Here is an 18,970-nt window from a genome sequence, read left to right as displayed (position 1 = left end):
AGTCCTGTACAAAATCTTCCATACTAAACACCTGTAATCTCAGTGCTATCAATCAATTTTGGAAGCTTTTTCTACGGCCTCGGGTTAAATGCAGTGTTCAACTTCTGAGTAACAGCACAAGCAGAATGTTACTGTTAAAGTAACTGACCTGACTCAGGTCCAGTGCTTGCTTGTATTATTGATTATTTTAAAAGATGACAGAACCAGAGTTCTACAACACCTCAACATTTAGTACAGTTAATTTTTTTCTTTTTGTGTTCCATTGGAACATTAAGTTTTGATCTCTCAAAAGGGTTCCAAGTGCAATTAAAATCAGTGAAATAAACCTGGGACACTATATACAGAATATAGTCTCAGGGCTCTCAGGTGAGCTACTAAAATTGATGGGAGACTGTTTTGCATTATTCATTCTGAAAATGAGATTATATTTCATTTCACAAGTGCAATGTGAAAAGATGCCTTGTGCCTTGACACACATGCTTTAAGGCAGAAACTAATCCTTCATGAGTTTCAGTAGTATTTAGTAATTAGACAGAAAACTGAGGAGTTTGAGTGATTAGTTATTGAGTTAAAAATGAAAACAATTTAAGTGGCATTTCTTAATTAGATAGTTTAACCTTGAAAGACCTTGTAGAGAAAAATAATTAGCTATTTTATAACTCATTAGTAGAATACTACAGTACTCACTACTTGCAAGCCTCTTACATAAATTAAAAAAAAAACCAAAACACTTAAGCCTGAACATAAAATACCATCTCAAGTACCTTTAATGCCTACCTCAAAGGACTAAAAACGGGACAAACCCCAAAATTTAGCGGCTTCCTTGTTATTTAACTGTTGTCATTCCCTCCCATAACGCCGCTCCGACCGCGACAGACGACCCCGCGTCATCGCCGCCGCGCACCGTCTCCACAGCTACGGGGCCGTAAAGCGCGGCCGCGCGGGTGTCGCGGCTGTTCGGCGGGCAGTGAGGCGCGGCCCAGTGGGCCGGGGACCCGCGGCCATGGAGATGCCGCTGCCGCCCGAAGGTGAGGGGCGATCGGGGGCTTCGGGGGGAACGGGGGGCGACCGCGGGAATGGGAGGGGAGCGGGGGATGACGGCGCTGCTTCCCTACAGACCAGGAGCTGCGGAATGTCATCGACAAGCTGGCGCAGTTTGTGGCGCGGAACGGGCCCGAGTTCGAGAAAATGACGATGGAGAAGCAGAAGGAGAACCCCAAATTCTCCTTCCTCTTCGGGGGCGACTTCTACGGCTACTACAAGTACAAGCTGGCCCTGGAGCAGCAGCAGCGTGAGTGGGGCCTGCGGCTCGGGCAGGGCCGGCTCGGGGCTCCCCCTCGCCGGCTGCGGGGTCTCGGGGTCGGCCGGCGGAGACATTTTTGTCTCTTCTGGTCTCGTCCTGCTCCGCCGGGACCGGTTTGCAGCCTCTTTCCGCGCTCGGGGTTCCCGGTAGTTCGCTCAGCGCTGCCCACGGCTCCTCACGGCCCCGGTTGTGGGTTTGGAGGCGGGCAGGGGGAGTCGCAGGGACGGGCAGCGTGGTGAGACGGAGCTCGGCACCTGGAGAGCCGGAACTCACTCGGCTTGTCCTGGCGTTGTCCCTCTGGAAGTGCACAGGGAGTTGCTGACTCTCCTCTTTGGCACCATCCACCTGTGATTTTGCGTTAACCGTAGAATCATAGAATATGCTGAATTGGAAGGGACCCGTCAGGATCATCGAGTCCAACTCCTGTCCCTGCACAGGACACCCCAAGAATCCCACCAAGTGTCAGAGCGTTGTCCAAGCAGCTCTGGAGACCCCTCTCACCCCCTCAGAGTGAGGGTCTGTTTGGAACTGGTGCCATTTTCACCCGTGGGCTGGTGGTAGCAGGTTTCTCTGGGAGGTTTACTTTCAAAGTTTACTCTGTCTGATAGTGTTGTGCAAGCAAAGCCAAGATATCGAGGCTTCCGCACAGCTCCAGCCCCTGCCACAGCCATCGCTCCCACCGGCTGCACCCATCCCAACCCCTCAGGGCACCCCATCTGTGGAGGAGCTCATCCAGCAGAGTCAGTGGAACCTGCAGCAGCAGGAGCAGCATCTCCTCGCTATGAGACAGGTTGGTTTGAGATGAGCACTCATCTGGTGTATCCTGGCCTGTCAGTGGCTGTAGGAGTTGGGAGTGAAGGGGAAAAGGATGGTTTGCTGCTGAGCAGAGCTGGAGGTGAGGAGAAGGGATGTTGCTTTCCTTTTGTTGTGTGGCAAATGCCATCATTCCCCTAGAATGGATGTATCTGATGTGTAGGTTGGGTTATAATTGCATATGGGTTATATTATTATGGGATGAGTGATCTGTGATTAAAACCTTCTATTTGCTCTTTGAAAAATCTCGTTAGTTTTAGAGTGGAATAAATTGTGACTGCTTTAACCTTGGTTTGATGCTGCAGATTGCTGGGAACTGCAAGATGTTCCAGTTTGTAGTATTCCAACTTAGATTGGAGGGGAACTGTGTGCTATCAACTAGCTGATTTGTCTAGGAGATGTTCAACTGTTAGAGCTACTGAAAATCAAACTGAAGAGCTCCTTGTGCCTTGGTTATGTTCCTTATGTTTGAGAGCTTCTTGCAATTATTTTTTATTACATGATAGATTTTAGAAGTAGAAGTAAACTTCTACTTCTCCAGAAAAATATGAAGAGTCTTTTCAGAACCAAAGAATTGAAACATTTTCATGAAATCACAGTGCTTGTAAAAGATTTTGGTCCTTGAGATTGCCACTTCAGCCCAGGGGGATAAGGATACAGCAGCTTCATTCTTTAAAAGAATTTTGGCTATAGTGTAATTCTTTCTCTTTTTTTTTTTTCTCCTTCTTTTTTTTTGTTTTTTTTTTTTTAATCAGGAACAAGTCACATCAGCAGTAGCCCTTGCAATCGAGCAACAAATGCAAAAAGTTTTGGAGGAAACCCAGTTAGATATGAATGAATTTGACAACTTGTTGCAGCCAATAATTGACACTTGCACAAAAGATGCAATCTCTGTAAGTGATCTGAATCTGCACAGGGATTTGGTGGCACTGTGGGTTCATTTGAATTTTGAGATTCTCTCTACATTAACAATAGCTTTATATCTATGTTGTGTGGCAGGTAAGACAAAAGCTGTTACCTGAAAACTCCCCTTCCTGCAGTTATTTCAGAACTATAGGAAGCCTATATTGTGGGAACACATTAGACTGACTTAAAATACTTTAAAATTTGCTTTTCTAAGGCTGGCAAGAACTGGATGTTTAGTAATGCCAAGTCTCCTGCGCACTGTGAGTTGATGGCTGGGCACCTGCGGAACCGGATAACTGCGGAAGGAGCTCACTTTGAGCTGCGCCTGCACCTCATCTACTTAATAAATGATGTTTTGCATCACTGGTAAGAATTCAGTTCTGGGTTTCAGTTTGCTGTTTTGATTAATTTGATGAAGTTTCTCTCCTAGATACAGTGTTGGTTTGACTAGTCACTTTTAACGTATTAATTGTTTTTAGCAGCTGTCCTTAGATGTCCATAGATTTGATCTAGTGCTTTAGTAATCAAATTTAGGTAAAACCATTTTACCTACTTTGTGTATTTTTCCTCCGGACAAGATTTTACAATAAAGTTGTTAGGGAGAGAACTCTCTATTTCATGATTCCACTACTTTTAGTATAGCAGAAGTTGAGATGAATTGTATATTCCAATGCACTTAGTATTATAGTGAAAAAGATAACTCTTCCCATTCCTTTCTTGAAGCCAGAGGAAGCAAGCACGAGATCTTCTGGCTGCTTTACAGAAGGTGGTTGTTCCTATTTATTGTACCAGTTTTCTAGCAGTGGAGGAGGATAAGCAACAGAAAATTGCCAGAGTAAGTATCTGGTTTTGGTTTAACTGTGACTTCTGCTTTGTTAGGTTGGTGCTATTCACAAATTAGGTTGGTAAATTTGCAAATAGGCAGGTGCAAGAAGGTGACTGAGATTTTTCTAGTCTGATTGTCTTCATAAAGTCTACTGTAGGAGGTGCTCTAGTACACATTTAAAATAGTACTTCAAAGTCCTTAGGCTTTATTTAAGAGTTATCACAGTGATGAATGCATCTGGATCTTTAGTCATTCAAAAATAAGCAGAAAAATTCTAGGTCCTATGAAAAGCTAAAGACACAAAAATGCTGTGGCTCAGTTTTTCTTAGATTGTTCATAATTTCTAAAATCCTTTTACTCTTATTCATGCAGCTTCTTCAGCTATGGGAGAAAAATGGGTACTTTGATGAGTCCATTATTCAGCAGTTACAAAGCCCAGCTCTTGGACTTGGCCAGTACCAGGTTAGCCACAAAAATGTCAATTTTCTTATTTATGCAAACAATTTGAAAATTATTTTCCTTTTCCAACTATAATGTTAATTTTTGTCTCCCCTCCACTCCCTTGAAGTTGCTTACCAGGGATTACAAAAAATAATGTAAAATATAACCTTGTTATTTCAAACATTCAATAATCCAGCTGCTTATAATGGCCCTGCATACAGGATACAGACTGATACAGTCCTGTACATATTTGACAGTGTCTTGTATAGCAGGGAGTGTTTGGTTAAAAGGAAACAAGCAAAACATGGCTTTAAATTGGATACATTGAATATAAAAATTGTAGTGGCAGCAGGAACTTTTCCTTTTTATTATTAATAATGAATGCTGTCGATTTGAGCTGTATTGGAAAGGCAGTACTAAAGATGGTGGGTTTCAGGCTGCAGAGAATATTTGGAAATCTCCACAAAGCTTTGTAATGACACTGGGTGGTTCTGCCACCATTATCCTGCATCCTCAGGCGTTTTTTGGGAGAGAGGATGTAGGGCAATGCAGGGACTTCGGAACAAGTGGATAAGGTAGATATTATAGGTTCAGTGTTCACTTGTTGTTCTTAATTTCTTTTATCAGGCAAATTTGATTACTGAATATGCAACGGTTGTCCAGCCTGTGCAAGTGGCTTTCCAACAGCAGATTCAGAACCTGAAAACTCAACACGAGGAGTTTGTGAATAGTTTAACGCAGCAGCAGCAGCAGCAGATCCAAATACCCCCACTAGAGAACGAGGTGAAATCAACACCCCCACCTCAAGCCCCCACAGCAGCCCCAGCCTCAGCTCCACCATCCGTTCCAGTCACACAAGCAGGTACTGAGCTGACCCGAGACCTGTGCAAAAATCACTGGGTGACAATGTTAGGACTTTTTTTGGTTTTCTGCTCCTTTTTTAATAATGAGGCACAATGCACTGCTGGTTTGGTTTTTGGTTCAGGCAAAAGCTTGAATCTGTTCAAAACCTTGCAGCAGGTGCAGCAGATGCTTGAGTATAAAAAGAACCAAAGAGATGAGTGTCAAATCGATCAGAAATCCTGTCTCCCAGTAATTAGATTTCTGCAGAAGGAATTGATCTGGAGCCTGGTGTGCTGATACTTTATTAACTGCAAGTGACTGTGATGCTGACGATAGTCTCTGAATTGTTCCAGATGATGGTAAATCTCAGCTGCCTCTGGCTGGTTCTACAGAGTATGACACAGCTGGGTCTGGAGTGCAGGATCCTGCCTCAGGTGGACCACGTGGGCCTGGATCTCATGATCAGATTCCCCCAAATAAACCACCCTGGTTTGACCAACCTCACCCTGTTGCGCCGTGGGGTCAGCAACAGGTAAGAAACAGTTCTAAAAACCGATGTGGAGGTTTAGAATGACTGTCTTGGTTGTGGAGGTTGGGAATGACCACCTTGGTTGTGGAAGTGCAGTGAAAAGCTAGAAAGTTAGAAGCTGTGAAAGTTATAAATCCAGACTTCAATGCCAAGCTTTGTCATTCTGAGTGCAGTTAAAGGCAAAATGTTAATCCTGTTTCGGTTTGTTGACCATCATGCTATTCCTATGAACAGGAGCTGTTTGGTTCAGTAACAGTCTGCTCTTTGCCCATCTTTTTTCTGAAGTTGCAGTCATTCAGACTCATATTTGAAATGTTCTTTCATCTGTGCATGGGTTGTATTTCCTTAAGAAGGTATATTGTTGTGTTCTTCATTCTTGTAACCTCATGACCAGGCTTCTGTACTTCACCTCCAGGGACCACCTCACTGTCCTCCCTGGAATAATAACCATGAAGGAATGTGGAATGAACAGAGAGATCAAGGCTGGAACAACCAGCGAGAGACACCTTGGAACAACCAGCCTGATCCTTCATGGAACAACCAGTTTGAAGCACCATGGAACAACCAGCATGAACAGCCTCCATGGGGTGGGGGTCAGAGGGAACCTCCATTTCGAATGCAGCGGCCACCTCACTTCAGAGGCCCATTTCCTCCACATCAGCAACATCCCCAATTCAACCAGCCCCCGCATCCGCATAATTTCAACCGCTTTCCACCTCGCTTCATGCAGGATGATTTTCCACCTCGCCATCCCTTTGAAAGGCCTCCTTATCCTCATCGTTTTGATTACCCCCAGGGGGATTTTCCTCAAGGTAAAGTGTGTACCAGGCCAGGTTTTCTTATGTTGTAATGCTGATTGCCATTACAAAATTTGGGATGATAGTTTATCCTTGGTGGACTGTTGTGATTTTCCTAAGAAGTGCTTAGTTTAGGAGTTTGGGAAGCTACTGATAAGAACTCAGTAGGAAACACATACAGAGTTGGATGCTTCCTTCCTTTTTGAGTCTTCTCTAAGGAATAAGAAATTGTAGTCCAGATTCAAGTCAGCATCTCTTCAGGCACCTCTTTTACGACTACTTTGCTTGAAAAGTAGTAAGTTCAAAGGTGAGAGGCAGCATTCTCTTGTAAATTTAATCACCTACACATCAGGCCATAGGTGAGGGCTGATGAGAGCTGTGACCTGTGTAGATGGAGGAAGTTAAGAGGAAGGCTGAAAGGATTTGTTCCTGTGCATACACTCATTTGTTCTTACTTTTTATTTTGACTGCCAGGCTCTCTAGTTTTCTGCATTTAATGTTGTGTGAGGCTTGGTAGTATGTGGAAACAATCCTTACCTCCAGTTCTTCCTCCTCATTGGGTTTGTTCTCTTGTTGGAACACGAGAATGTGTGGGAGTGTAACCTGGTGCAGCTTGCCTGGCCAGAGGTAGTTTCCATTTCACCTGCAGGAGTTACTGTTACTTGGAATGATCGTTGTCAGTGTGAAGGCCAAAGATAGCACTGGTTCTGTGTGACAAGTCATTTAGAAAATAGATTATGTTTCTGTGTAGGAGTTGCTACGTTAATCCTAAAAGTTTCTCAATTTTCCAAGTCCAAAAATGGTTGAAAACCAATGGATTTGGCCACAGTATGTCCCAAAGGAAGCAGTGGCTTGGGGCTGAACTATCCTGTTGTCTAGAGAGTGATTGCTGTGGCCAGGGAGGTAAATGCACTGCAGGGTGTTCTTGAGTGTCAACCTGTAGCCAGCCTCTGGTCCTTCAGTTCTGGTGCTTTGCTGGATCTGCTGAGATTGGGTTTTAGGATAAATGCAGTAATTGAAGTACATCTCTGATTGCCTTCTTTCTTTGATAGTGAAATAAAACATTTTAACCCTCCCACTCTGCAGAAATTGGACCTCCTCATCATCATCCTGGTCACAGATTACCTCATCCTGGTATCAGCGAGCATCCTCCCTGGGGAGGGCCACAGCACCCTGATTTTGGGCCTCCCCCACATGGATTTAACGGGCAGCCCCCTCACATGCGGCGCCAAGGGCCCCCTCACATGAACCATGATGATCCCAGCCTGGTGCCAAATGTTCCGTACTTCGATCTTCCTGCTGGCCTGATGGCTCCACTTGTCAAAGTAAGTGCTTGCTATGGGACTGATTCAAACCAAGACTGGTGGGATTAAAAGATCCAAAACTTGTTGTTGTTATTGGAGACAGTTCCATATCAATGTGTATGATTTCAAATCCTTTCATCCCACAACCAGTTGCCTAGGGTATAAGAGCAGGAGTAGTTTGGGGGACCAGATAGTGGAAATGGTGAGGATTTTCATGTGTTGTGTGCTAGAGGAAGCTGGTTGAACTCACAGTGTGAACGAGTAATTTATACTTGAAAGTCTGACCCCTTTTTGTAGGAAATGGAAATCCCCAGTGATTTCCAGATGGCCAGAGATCTGATGGGGCCACTGTACTAGTTCTTCATAATCAGAATTCTCTTGAAGATGTTTTACAGTATCAATGTTATGTATACAAGAATGATACAGGAAACACACCTGTATCATCCTCTTTCATCTCTTTGTGTTATTCTCATACACCACTTTGTGCCAGGCTTCCATCTAGACACATTAGCACAAAGGTGGATGAGATCTGCATTTCATCTACCTGGTGACCCACTTAATACTTCAACCTGTGCAGTGCAGGCTTTTCTAAGAGAACTCACAATAGTGATATCACGAGGAAGCATTGGTTTGTCTGCAGAATCCTTATTTCCAGATTATTTTTTATCCAGTATTGAAATTTGAGATCTCTACACATCTAAATCTGTATTTAACTCTTCAGGTGGCCACCCTGACACATGACACAAATGTAATTTGTTTTGTTTCCGGCAGCTTGAAGATCACGAGTATAAACCTTTAGATCCTAAAGATATACGTCTTCCACCTCCAATGCCCCCCAGTGAGAGACTTCTGGCTGCAGTTGAGGCATTTTATAGTCCACCATCTCATGACAGGCCTAGAAACAGGTAAGAGTAGGTGTAGCCAATAAAATGGTAAGGAAAACGCTCTAAGAAGGTCCCTCAAATCACAAAGTGCCTCCCTCTCTTTTGCCTGTGTCTTGGTTCTCCTAATGCTCTTTGTTATATTGCAGCTGCACTTGCTGTTTGATCTTATACTGAGATTTGTGATACAGTTTTTTCCAGACCCTTTTTTCTGTACAAAATCCTGTGAAAATCCTTATGGTCACAACTGAAGTGGAATTTACACCTGTAGGTTCTGTGTGGTTGATTTGTTGCAGTGAAGGATGGGAGCAGAACGGACTGTACGAATTCTTCAGAGCTAAAATGAGAGCAAGGCGGAGGAAAGGTCAAGAGAAGAGAAATAGGTGAGAGTTCCTGTGTGCCACCTTCTGCTCTGTGCTGTTCATCTGGAAGGTGCTTGGGCTAAATGCAGAGGGAAAGACTGTTCAGCAACATGCTGATGGAATAGTGAGTTTCAATGTGCTGGAATTTCTGTCTAATCTGCAGAAAATGGACACGGCGCAGGTTGCCCTGACGAGCTGTGGGTGTTCCATCCCTGGAAGTGCCCAAGGCCAGGTTAAACAGGGCTTGCAGCAACCTGGTCTTGAGGAGGGTGTCCCTGCCCAATGGCAGGGGTTGGAACTGGATGAGCTTTAAGATCTCTTCCAACCCAAATTGCTTTGTGATTCTGTGAAAGAGTTTTTCACACAAGCTTTCGCTTTCACTGCAGAAGTAGTGCTTGTGTGTAATTTGAATTTGATCAGGAGTAGATTTGTGTTTCTGGGCTTCTCCATGGAATCTTACTGGAGTTTCTCTGGTCATTTGTGCAGTGGGCCCTCTCGATCTCGCAGTCGGTCCAAAAGCCGAGGTCGTTCATCTTCTCGGTCTCACTCACGATCTTCCAAATCATCTGGCTCCTACTCAAGATCACGCTCTCGCTCTTGCTCTCGATCGCGATCCTATTCTCGCTCACAGTCCAGGTAGGGCACAGGGGCTGAACCTTGGGAACTGGGGCTGGGAAAACCCCAACCCTGGAGGCTGACCAAAGGATCCACTGGGGTTGCTCTGGTAACTTGTTTGCTCTCCTTTTCAGAAGCAGGAGCAGATCCCGCTCCTCACACAGCCGATCACGGTCTCGGTCACGGTCTCGGTCCAAATCATACTCCCCGGGGAGGCGGCGCCGGTCCCGTTCTCGCAGCCCCACTCCTCCGTAAGCTCTGCTTTGGTCCTGTCTCCTTTTACCTGGGCTGTTTGAACAGAGCACCTGCAGGGGCACTGCCTCCTTACCAGAGGATAATGAGCATTTCATCAAAGAGCAGAAAAAATGATGGAGAGCAGATCTAGAAAAAATTTATCTGCTATGTGGGCTTGTAGAGAGAATATTACTGTATTGTGGTGGCTTTTTATTTTACCAAAACTGCATGCAGAAGTGAAAACTGCAAAACTGTGAAGTCTGTGTATGTCTTCCTTGGGAGCAGGAGTAATTCTCTTTATGCTCCATTGGGAAGAGCACAGTCTTTGATTTCCCTTGTGCTGAGAAGCAGGTGATGTGTTTCTGGCACCTCAATAACTGCATAATCTGATGGCTGTAGTAAATAATAGCTTAGTAGAGTGGATAGAATTCTGTTGGTTGTTAATGCTTAACAGAATAGAAACAGAATAGAACTGACCATGTTTTGTGTCAGAATAGTATCACTAGTTCTAAATTTGTTGTTTGTATTTTCTTAGTTCTTCTGCTGGTTTGGGGTCCAGTTCTGGGCCTTCTATACCAGAATCAAGACTTGGAGAAGAAAATAAGGGCCATCAAATGCTTGTGAAAATGGGTAAGATGCTGTTCTAGAATCTTAGACAAGTAAGGAAACAAAATTAGACACCAAAGTCTTAGATGTAATTAATTAATGCATGTTCATAAGGAATTATCTCTTGGCATTCCAAGGTCAGCACAATAATATCGGAGATGTAAGTATATGGAGCAATGATAGTTGCCTTTCTGAGAAAGATAGAGAAGACAGGGATGTGAGTTTGGCATCAGATAGAACTGACCCTACCCGAAGTATTTCATCTCCCTGCAGTGCAGGTCAGCAGGGTTGACTGGACAGATTGGACTTGCACTGCCTTTCTTCTTATCCTTCTAACAGTTTTTAGGGATACTGCTGCTGTCAGCTCCTAGAATCTCTGCATATTAATGCTTGTGAAATAAATGGGACAGTTCATGTGTTGTTTCAGGTTGTCTGTTCCCATCCTGCTTTATCAAACTGATGCCGTCTTTGGTTGTTTCCAAAACAACCGTGTTTGTCTTCACAATTGTAGTCATTAAAAAAACAGTGAAAAGATTGCAATGTTGTGTTCTTGCTGCAGGATGGAGTGGATCTGGTGGATTGGGAGCCAAGGAGCAAGGCATTCAAGATCCAATTAAAGGAGGTGATATCCGAGACAAATGGGATCAGTACAAAGGAGTGGGAGTTGCATTGGACGACCCTTATGAAAACTACAGAAGAAATAAAAGTTACTCATTTATCGCGCGCATGAAGGCCAGGGATGAATGTAAGTGAAAGTTTCTCAGCCATTTAGAAACCTCTATGGACTTGAAAGTGATTTTTGTAAACCCAAATCAAAATAGCAGTAGCTCTTAATTTTTTCTAATGTAAGTGATACAGGAAAACAACAGGTAAGTGGATGTGTACTCTGATTAATCCAGCAAGTTTAAAAATTTCCATTTATCTTGCAAAACTTTCTAATTAGTTCCCTATTTTATACTAGATTTAAACCCCACTCAAGCTGTTCCTGGTGCAGGACTGTGCCTCATTCATTCCTGTGGAAAACAGACATTATGTGATGTGGTTGTATGTTCAATAATGTATGTTTATTTCTCTCAAAAGGTTAATTCTATTTGAAGTGGAGGGGTGCTGCCTTGGGATCAAGTCAGACTGATGACGAGCAGTGTATCCTAATGTCTAAATGGGGAATGAAGCAGCTAGTCTCAGTGCAGGTGACCTCTGAGCACTGTGCAAGCTTTCAGAACCTTCCACTCACCTCCAGGCCCCGCCCAGCAGCTGCTGCAGCCGCCACTCGGGGCAGGACTCAAGGGTCAGTTCTCTGGTAGCTTTCCCAGCACTCTGAGGGATGGGTGATGCTTTGTAATGGAACACAGTCTTTGAGCTTTTTATATTTTTGTATATACCCTTTAATAAAAGCTAATTAGTTCAATAGAAGAGAATCAATTTTCTCTGCTCTACACATTTCTATGAATGAGATGTTCTTGGAAACTTGCTGTAATCTAAATGAAAAAAGAAACAAACCTTTTGTAATTGTTTCCAGAGACCACCAGCTAGAGCTGTTAGGCCCTTACACTGCATTTCCACTCCCCAGGTCTGTGTGGCAGTTCCCTTTTCCAGTTGTTTGTTTGTAGAGCAAAAACCCTCTTAAAACCATTCAGTTAATATGGTGGAATATCAGTTTGTTCTAGATCTACTGTAGTTGTGGAACTGTACCTGTCTGTGAATCAGCATACAACACCTGTATGTTACCAACTTGTGAATGTTGTCGTTTTGCCTTCCAATAAACAATTTTTTTTAAAATAAAAATGCAGCTGAGATTTCCTGAAGCTTGACTGTAAGGCTTCCTTGTTTTGAATTTATCTTAATAAACACACCCAAGCGTGTGTTTGGGTTTGTTGTAATCTGACAAGGCTGATTATACAGAAATGCCATTTGCATAATGGCACTGAAGTCAGGATATGGTAATTTTCTGCTGTGGTTGTATTTCTCAGGGGCTGTAGTATAGTGTCGGGACGAAGGGAGACCGGACATCATTTGATCATCTTTGTCTCGATTTATTAGGCGAATACAGCAGGTTAAATACATTTCTTAATAAGCTTCATACATATTGCAAAAGGTGAGCTCAGGATTGGTTAGTTTACTTATCATCCAGTTACACCTACTTCTACAATCTTCTAGGTTTTTATTGTAAACTATTGAAACTGATCTCACTACTCAGGCAAGGTACTATCCTCCTACCTCTTCATGTTGCAGCAAGGTCATGATGACCCAGCTTTACCATTGGACACTGACTGATGACTGTCAGGCCTGTATACGTGCTCTCTGTCAGCTAATCCTCCCTGCTATGTCCCTTACTTGCAAGCCAGTCCTGTACAAAATCTTCCATAGTATAGACTTTCACTTCTACCACCATCATAGATGAGATCACAGATCTCACAATGCCCTGGATAAATGTATGCCCTGTGATGACTTATCACAGTCCCATTAGACAGCAGTGTTATCTTGATGTCTCTTTTGCTGACATACTCTAGCTGAAGGTTCCTGTGTGTATCCCTGTATTGTGTACACAAGTAAAACATTCAGGTATAGAAAAGTAAATTATATATAATAATTAGCAACTTGTACTAACTAATTTATACTAAGGTAGCAGTTTGTATGAATTCTTCCAATACAGTTTATAACCTTTAATCTGTGCAACTTGGAAGGGTTTCTTGTTTCAGCCTTAAAGCTGTGAATATAAATGTCACTGAAGTTCAATAACTGTCCAAGCAGTTAATTTCTCCTGGGCTCTTTCCGAATTTCTTCAAGCACTTGCTCAACTGTTAGAGGTGGGGATTTGTGATTCTTGATGTACTGCAAAAAAAAAAAAGTTAATCAGCTAATGTCTTCATTATGTATATTATTATTTATTAAATGCTAGAAAGCAACTAATCTTCATTAAAAGATACCTGCATGTTTCTGTACTAGCAACAGAAAGTGACCCTTCTGTTGCAGCATCTGAATGATCCCTGCTCATTTGAGGACAGCTAAATGCTACAGCAGAAACCTTAATCTTTAAAAACTATGGCCTCCAGCAGGACGTCAGTCTATTTTTTTTCCTTTTAAATTATTACTATTATTAATTATTAATAATAATTATTAATTACTTGTATGCAGAGAAACTAGGTTTGCTGTAAATACCGCAAGCGTTTGGAAAGGAATACACACTCGGTCTCTGGTTTGTTATAAATACCTCTTTAGCCTCTTCCAGGGTATGATAGTGGAACTTCTCATGCTCTAATGACTCTACGAGGGCTGTGTGAAGGTGATGAACGTTCTCAACAAACTGCTGGGTCAGCATCAGGTGCTGCTTGCACATGGCGTGTAAGACAAGAACAGAGGGGCTGTACGCAGTCAGGGCTGTGAGAAAGGGACAGGGTGCACTGCGGTGAGGCACAGCTGGCAGCAAGGGCTGAGCAAACCAAGCCGGGCTCAGGTGCAGAAAACAGTGAAAAAGAAGAATAAATGTGGTTTTGGTACCTTCTACTGCATCCATGCTGATCACGTGACTGGCAATTGGCACTGGATCGAGGTAGGTGGTTCCAACAGGTGGGCCGAGCACTGCAGCGGGGTTTGCTGTGCATAGGATAGCATCAGAATTACTGGGTGGGGAGAGGGGAAAGGTTTAGTGCTACTGCTTGGTTCTTCCACAGTTTCTTGGGACAGCAGCTGCCCTAAAACCACAGTACAGCCCAACAGGAGAATTCTATCAGCCAAAAATGTTTACATAGTTATACAATTTCCACAGTTTTCTTTACTCTTAGGCTCATAACACCATTGCAGAAGGCGCCTTTTCTAATCCTAGACAGAGTGAAAAAAAAAGACTTTTGTACTCAATGCTTTCATATCTGATCCTGTCGTGGGGCTAATAATGCTTTCCCAAGAGAGAACTACAATGCAAAAGAATTTTATGAATGAGCAACCACTTTAGTAACACTACTAATACCAGCACTAATAATGCTATTATTTAAATAGTAAAGGTACCAGAATATTGAATTTCATTTGAGAGTATTACTTGTGCTATTGTGAGCTCTGTCACTAACACTTGCTCGTCCAGCCTCAGGTCCTATGGGGAGTATTTTTAAACAAAATTATGATATTCAATCCCAGTCTTTTCTGTAGACAGCAGAATAAAGTGTTGGGCTTTAGAAATTTTTTTATTTAGCACTAGTGAGGGGAAGCTGTCACTGAAGTGAAGAAGTGTTACTGTTTAGTAAGAAATTATATAAAGTCATCAAAAGCTTCAGTGGTATATAGTGCTCATTTATTTCAGACTGCTCATCTTTATTCACTGTTCCAATACAGGTGGACTTGATTGGTCATTTAGTTCTGATTGGCTAATTAAGAATATGCCCTTTCATAAACAATCTTTGAGAATAACAAGAAAACAGACAATAGGAAAAACAACACCTGTAGGTTGTTTTTAATAACTGGTTATCATTCTTTATCTCCAGCTCCCTAAAGTCTCCCAGGCCAATTCTGGGAAAACTCATCTAGCTTTCTCGCTCTCTGACCAGGCTGTCACATCCACAAAGAAGTCCCTCAAGGCTAACTGGGCTGGCATATATGAAAGTGTAAAACTTGCCTGAGTAGGGCAGTAAGTGCTGAACTCACCCTTTGCCCAGCAGTAGGTGAAGGGAGGCTCTGCTGTCTGCACTGCAGTTTCTGTGACGGTCACTTGGTGTCCCCGGCTGTGCTGCCCTGGGGTGACTAACGGGGATGACCCTGAAGATGAGTGTGCTCCAGAACACCTGCAGCTCTCAGAATGTCCCTCTACAGATTCCCTGTCTGTTGCAGACAGAGACCTTTCAAAGTCTTCAGAATATTCTGAATTAAGAGTACTCTCATTCTGATTAAGATAATCGTGTTTGTGTGGAGGGAAATCTGAGGAAACTCCACTTAAATGTTCAGAGATTTCAGCTTCAGAGACATATTTTTCAACTTCCTCTTCAGAAGAATCACTCACGGTTATTGCACTGGTCGTTTTTAGAGCGGCCTGGTCCTCTTCCACCAGCAATGTATCTTTTTTTACATATTTGTTTGATTCTTGAGTAAACTGAATGTCTTTTCCCTGTAAAAGTATTTATTTTAGAACCTCCACACTCCACCAAAGGCAGACTGGGAATATGTGCTAGTGGGGAATTTCTACTTACTTTCTGCTTTAATTCTGTTGCCTTACTGGTAGTATCTGGTGCCAAATCATCAAGGCTCATGATATTCAGTCCAAAGTCTGGAAACAAATGACACCTATGCATGAGAATTTGCATGAAAATTACAGTACACCTTTCCTGTAAGTGAGTAAAGTGGGGAGGAAAAATCAGTACTACCTTCCTAGTTCAGTACTAAAAAGTAATAGCAATCAGTCACTAATTCTTTAACTTCACAGAAACTCCTCAAATTTCTTCCTTTGATCAGTTGACATTCCTGAGTTCAAGAGATTTTTGCTGCCCCTCATTTCCAGCTGTTCTTACTCTGAACCATTGGTACATTGCCACTGATACAGGAGAACTACTTTAAATGTTCTAATTGTTTTAACATCATAATGTCACCCAAGACAGCATCATTAATATGAACCCATTAAGTCAAAAGCTAAGAAAAATACAAACCTATTACACTAGAAAAAATAAACAGATCAAGACAATTATTTTGATCAGGCCTCGGTTTGTGTAAAATTTCACCAGTGAATCCTTTCAAAGTGACTATTTGACCATGTTTATTAAGAGAATTTATCAGGAGGTTATCAGTACAATTGATACTGAGTCTACTGAGAAATTATTTTAGAAAACTTACATTTTAAACTGCAGCTGGATGGATCTTCTGCATCAGCTCCTTCAGAAAATAATTCATCTAAAGACTTTATTTCACTTCTGTCACTATCAAGGGATTCTTGGATTTGCTTGGTGTAGCCTGCTTTAGGCAGAGCACGCTTTACAGTGCTGTCTTTCATGAAAGATGACAGCAGTTGAGATCTTGTGGTATGTCCTGACAGGTTTCTGCTGGTGAGTGAAGGTGCTGGTGAATTAACTCTACTAAACACACTTTTCTCTGAGTCTTTGTTGTGAGAAGATGCTTTAGATAACTCTGCTGATGAAACTTCTTTACGAGGTGGAGGACCCTTTCCTGATGGAACTGGAGTCTTACTCTTTTGAAGAACACAAAAAAGAGATTTATGTGTTACTTCATTGTTACGTGTAGATTGCTAAAGGGAGAACAAATCATTGTGCGTAAAATAGAGTAATTTTAAAATGTTAAGGTGTGAACCTGAATCCTATCATGAGCAAGACACAAATGCAAATTTAAAATTTACTTGCTAGTTTTATCTAAATAAAAAGCAATCAACCAATTAAAACAATTATGAAAGCATTAATAAAAATATATAATCCAGCAAAGTCTGTATTTACCTTTCTATCTTACTGAGCATCACTTACCAGAACCTTCTGATTCCCACTTCCACTGGAAAACCCCAAAGAGCTCTCCATCAATTCTCTCATTTCCTCTTCATCACTATCCAGATCAAGCTGTTGTTTAACCATAACACTCCTTTTAGGGCTTTGCATGCTTTCCTCTTCCCCAGAACAGGCATCCCTGCGGGTCCCATTCCCACTGGTGGTACCATAATTCTTCCAGTACCTCCTGCCCCTGGCACTACCTTCATGCCCAGAGGCAGATGAGGTGCACTCCTCAGCCAAAGGCTTCAGGCTCGAGTCAGTGTTCTGCAATTCCAGGTGCTTTTTTTGACCCATGATTTTGCTTTCTAGTTGTGCCACTTTATTCAGGACTGAGCTTAGCCGCGTATGGGCAGCGCTGCCCGAAGTGCTCAGGGCTGCACGGCTGCTCCATGCCCGCACGGTGCTTCCTGGCCTCGGGCACCGCTGCATCCCACCAGCGTTTCCATCGCACACCTTCAGGAACCTGCCGTGGTGGGACGGAGTTCTTCCAGCGTTCTCCAGCTCTGCGTCCACCAACGTTAGGTCACCACGGGCGCTGGTCTTGAAGGATACATGGCTGTGGCCCTGCCAAGAATCACAGAGTAACTGACCTTAGGAAAGACCTGACAACATCGAGTCCATCTTGTGACTGATCCTGATCCCCAAGTTGTTAACCAGACCAAAGCACTGAGTGCCACTTCCAGACTTTCCTTAAACATCTCCAGGGATGGTGACTCCACGAGCAGCCCTTTCATGTCCAACGACCCTTTTTGTGAAGAAATCCTTTCTGATGTCCAACCTAAAACACCCCTGTCACAGCTTAAGACTGTGGTCCTGTCTGTGGGACTGTGGCCCCTGGTCCTGTCGCTGGTTCCCAGGAGCGGAGCTGGTCACTACCTGGCTGCACCCTCCTGTAGGGAGTAATAGGAAGGGGCTTGTAGAGATCCCTCCCCACACAAGACGCAAACACTGGCCCGCGCCGAGGCTGCCTAGGTACAGACTGAGACAAGGCGCCCGTGCCTCACCTGCCCTCGGCCCGCGGGTGCCCGAGAGATCGCGGCCATCCGGGACGGGACAAGAGCCGAACGGCGCAGGACGGACGGCACGGGGCGGAATAGCGTCCGCCGAGCGCGAGGCGGCCGAGACTTCTCTGGGCCGGGCCAGGGCGGGCGGTGCGCGGCCGGCTCGTGGAGCCCGCGACTCCCCAATATCCCGCCCCCTCATTGGCTCCGCGCAGTGATTCGGCGCCGCCAGCTATTCACGAGCAGGTTTACAGCCACCGGCAGCCGGTGCCCCGACTACAAGCCCCAACATGCATCGGGGTCAATAAATGAGAATGTTTACAAACCCGCGATGTGCTAATTATTGGAGAGAATTGGGAATTAATCCCGTTGTTCCGCAGAATTTGCGTTAAGACCCCTCACTGAAACAACATATTGTAGGTTATTACCTGCCCTTTGTACTCGTGTGTCATTTCCAGGGACTTGGTGAAACTTTTGCTCAGCGTGTAACAGTGAAATTTGGCATAAGGTATCTAACATCATTATATATTTGTAATACAATTATATAGCTATTGAACTTATGCCATGGATAATTTTTATTTTGCCTAGTTTTTTGTTTTTCTGGATTAGTTTTCTTATACTTTCTAGTGATACCATTCTGCTCTAAGCCAGTTCCTAAGACTTGAGTTTAAGGTTCTTAAAAACTTTCCCTTGCTATCTCTAAAACCCTGGCTGACAGATATGCACAGCTATATACTCCAATTATATTTTTTGATTAAAATTCCAGATCAGACTTATGAAATGAAAATTGATTAAAAAAAATGCATCTGGCAACCCACAAGATTATTTAGATTGTTTACCGCTGAGGAAAACTAATGATCAAAGAAGCCCACAGACTGGGATGACTGAATACGAATTTATGATATAAATGACCAAACTGATGATCTAAATCAGACCTGAGGTAAATTGCTCTCCTTATTCTGTGTTGGAGGATGATTGAATTTCTTTTTAATATTGTTGAACTGTGCATTGGTTTGGCTTTCTTAATTTTCCTGTGTTTTTT

General features: G+C 43.3%; 2 protein-coding genes across 6 annotated transcripts; one reads left to right on the top strand and one right to left on the bottom strand.

Annotated features, from left to right (window-relative positions):
• Positions 1-952: 952 nt before the first annotated feature.
• CHERP (calcium homeostasis endoplasmic reticulum protein) lies at positions 953-12,247 on the top strand (the record flags this gene model as incomplete). Of its 2 annotated transcripts, XM_084221121.1 has the most annotated exons (18): positions 953-1,028; positions 1,118-1,291; positions 1,912-2,093; positions 2,872-3,009; positions 3,237-3,388; positions 3,746-3,857; positions 4,221-4,310; positions 4,917-5,151; positions 5,486-5,664; positions 6,077-6,473; positions 7,545-7,783; positions 8,534-8,667; positions 8,940-9,026; positions 9,492-9,641; positions 9,755-9,871; positions 10,390-10,484; positions 11,020-11,205; positions 11,541-12,247. In XM_084221121.1, the coding sequence occupies exons 1-18, from the start codon at positions 1,004-1,006 to the stop codon at positions 11,543-11,545; spliced, it is 2,697 nt and encodes an 898-aa protein (XP_084077247.1). In that variant the 5' UTR covers positions 953-1,003. The 2 variants fall into 2 exon arrangements, with proteins under 2 accessions (XP_084077247.1, XP_084077246.1); XM_084221120.1 differs by lacking the exon at positions 11,541-12,247 and having other exon boundaries at positions 11,020-11,213.
• Positions 12,248-12,495: 248 nt separating this feature from the next.
• Positions 12,496-18,060, bottom strand: LOC311162598 (uncharacterized protein C19orf44). Of its 4 annotated transcripts, XM_084221011.1 has the most exons (8): positions 17,932-18,060; positions 16,907-17,491; positions 16,269-16,620; positions 15,632-15,708; positions 15,093-15,549; positions 13,959-14,054; positions 13,672-13,838; positions 12,496-13,292 (listed from the first exon to the last, which is right to left on the bottom strand). In XM_084221011.1, exons 1-8 carry the CDS (start codon positions 17,968-17,970, stop codon positions 13,212-13,214), a joined length of 1,854 nt encoding a protein of 617 aa, XP_084077137.1. In that variant the 5' UTR covers positions 17,971-18,060; the 3' UTR covers positions 12,496-13,211. The 4 variants fall into 4 exon arrangements, with proteins under 4 accessions (XP_084077137.1, XP_084077140.1, XP_084077138.1 ...); XM_084221014.1 differs by lacking the exon at positions 13,672-13,838 and having other exon boundaries at positions 13,959-14,080; XM_084221012.1 differs by lacking the exon at positions 13,672-13,838.
• Between the last annotated feature and the right edge of the window lie 910 nt (positions 18,061-18,970).

Source organism: Fringilla coelebs, assembly GCF_963513975.1.
Source record: "Fringilla coelebs genome assembly, chromosome: 24".
Taxonomy (NCBI): domain Eukaryota; kingdom Metazoa; phylum Chordata; class Aves; order Passeriformes; family Fringillidae; genus Fringilla; species Fringilla coelebs.
This window is presented reverse-complemented; position numbering and strand designations above follow the sequence as displayed.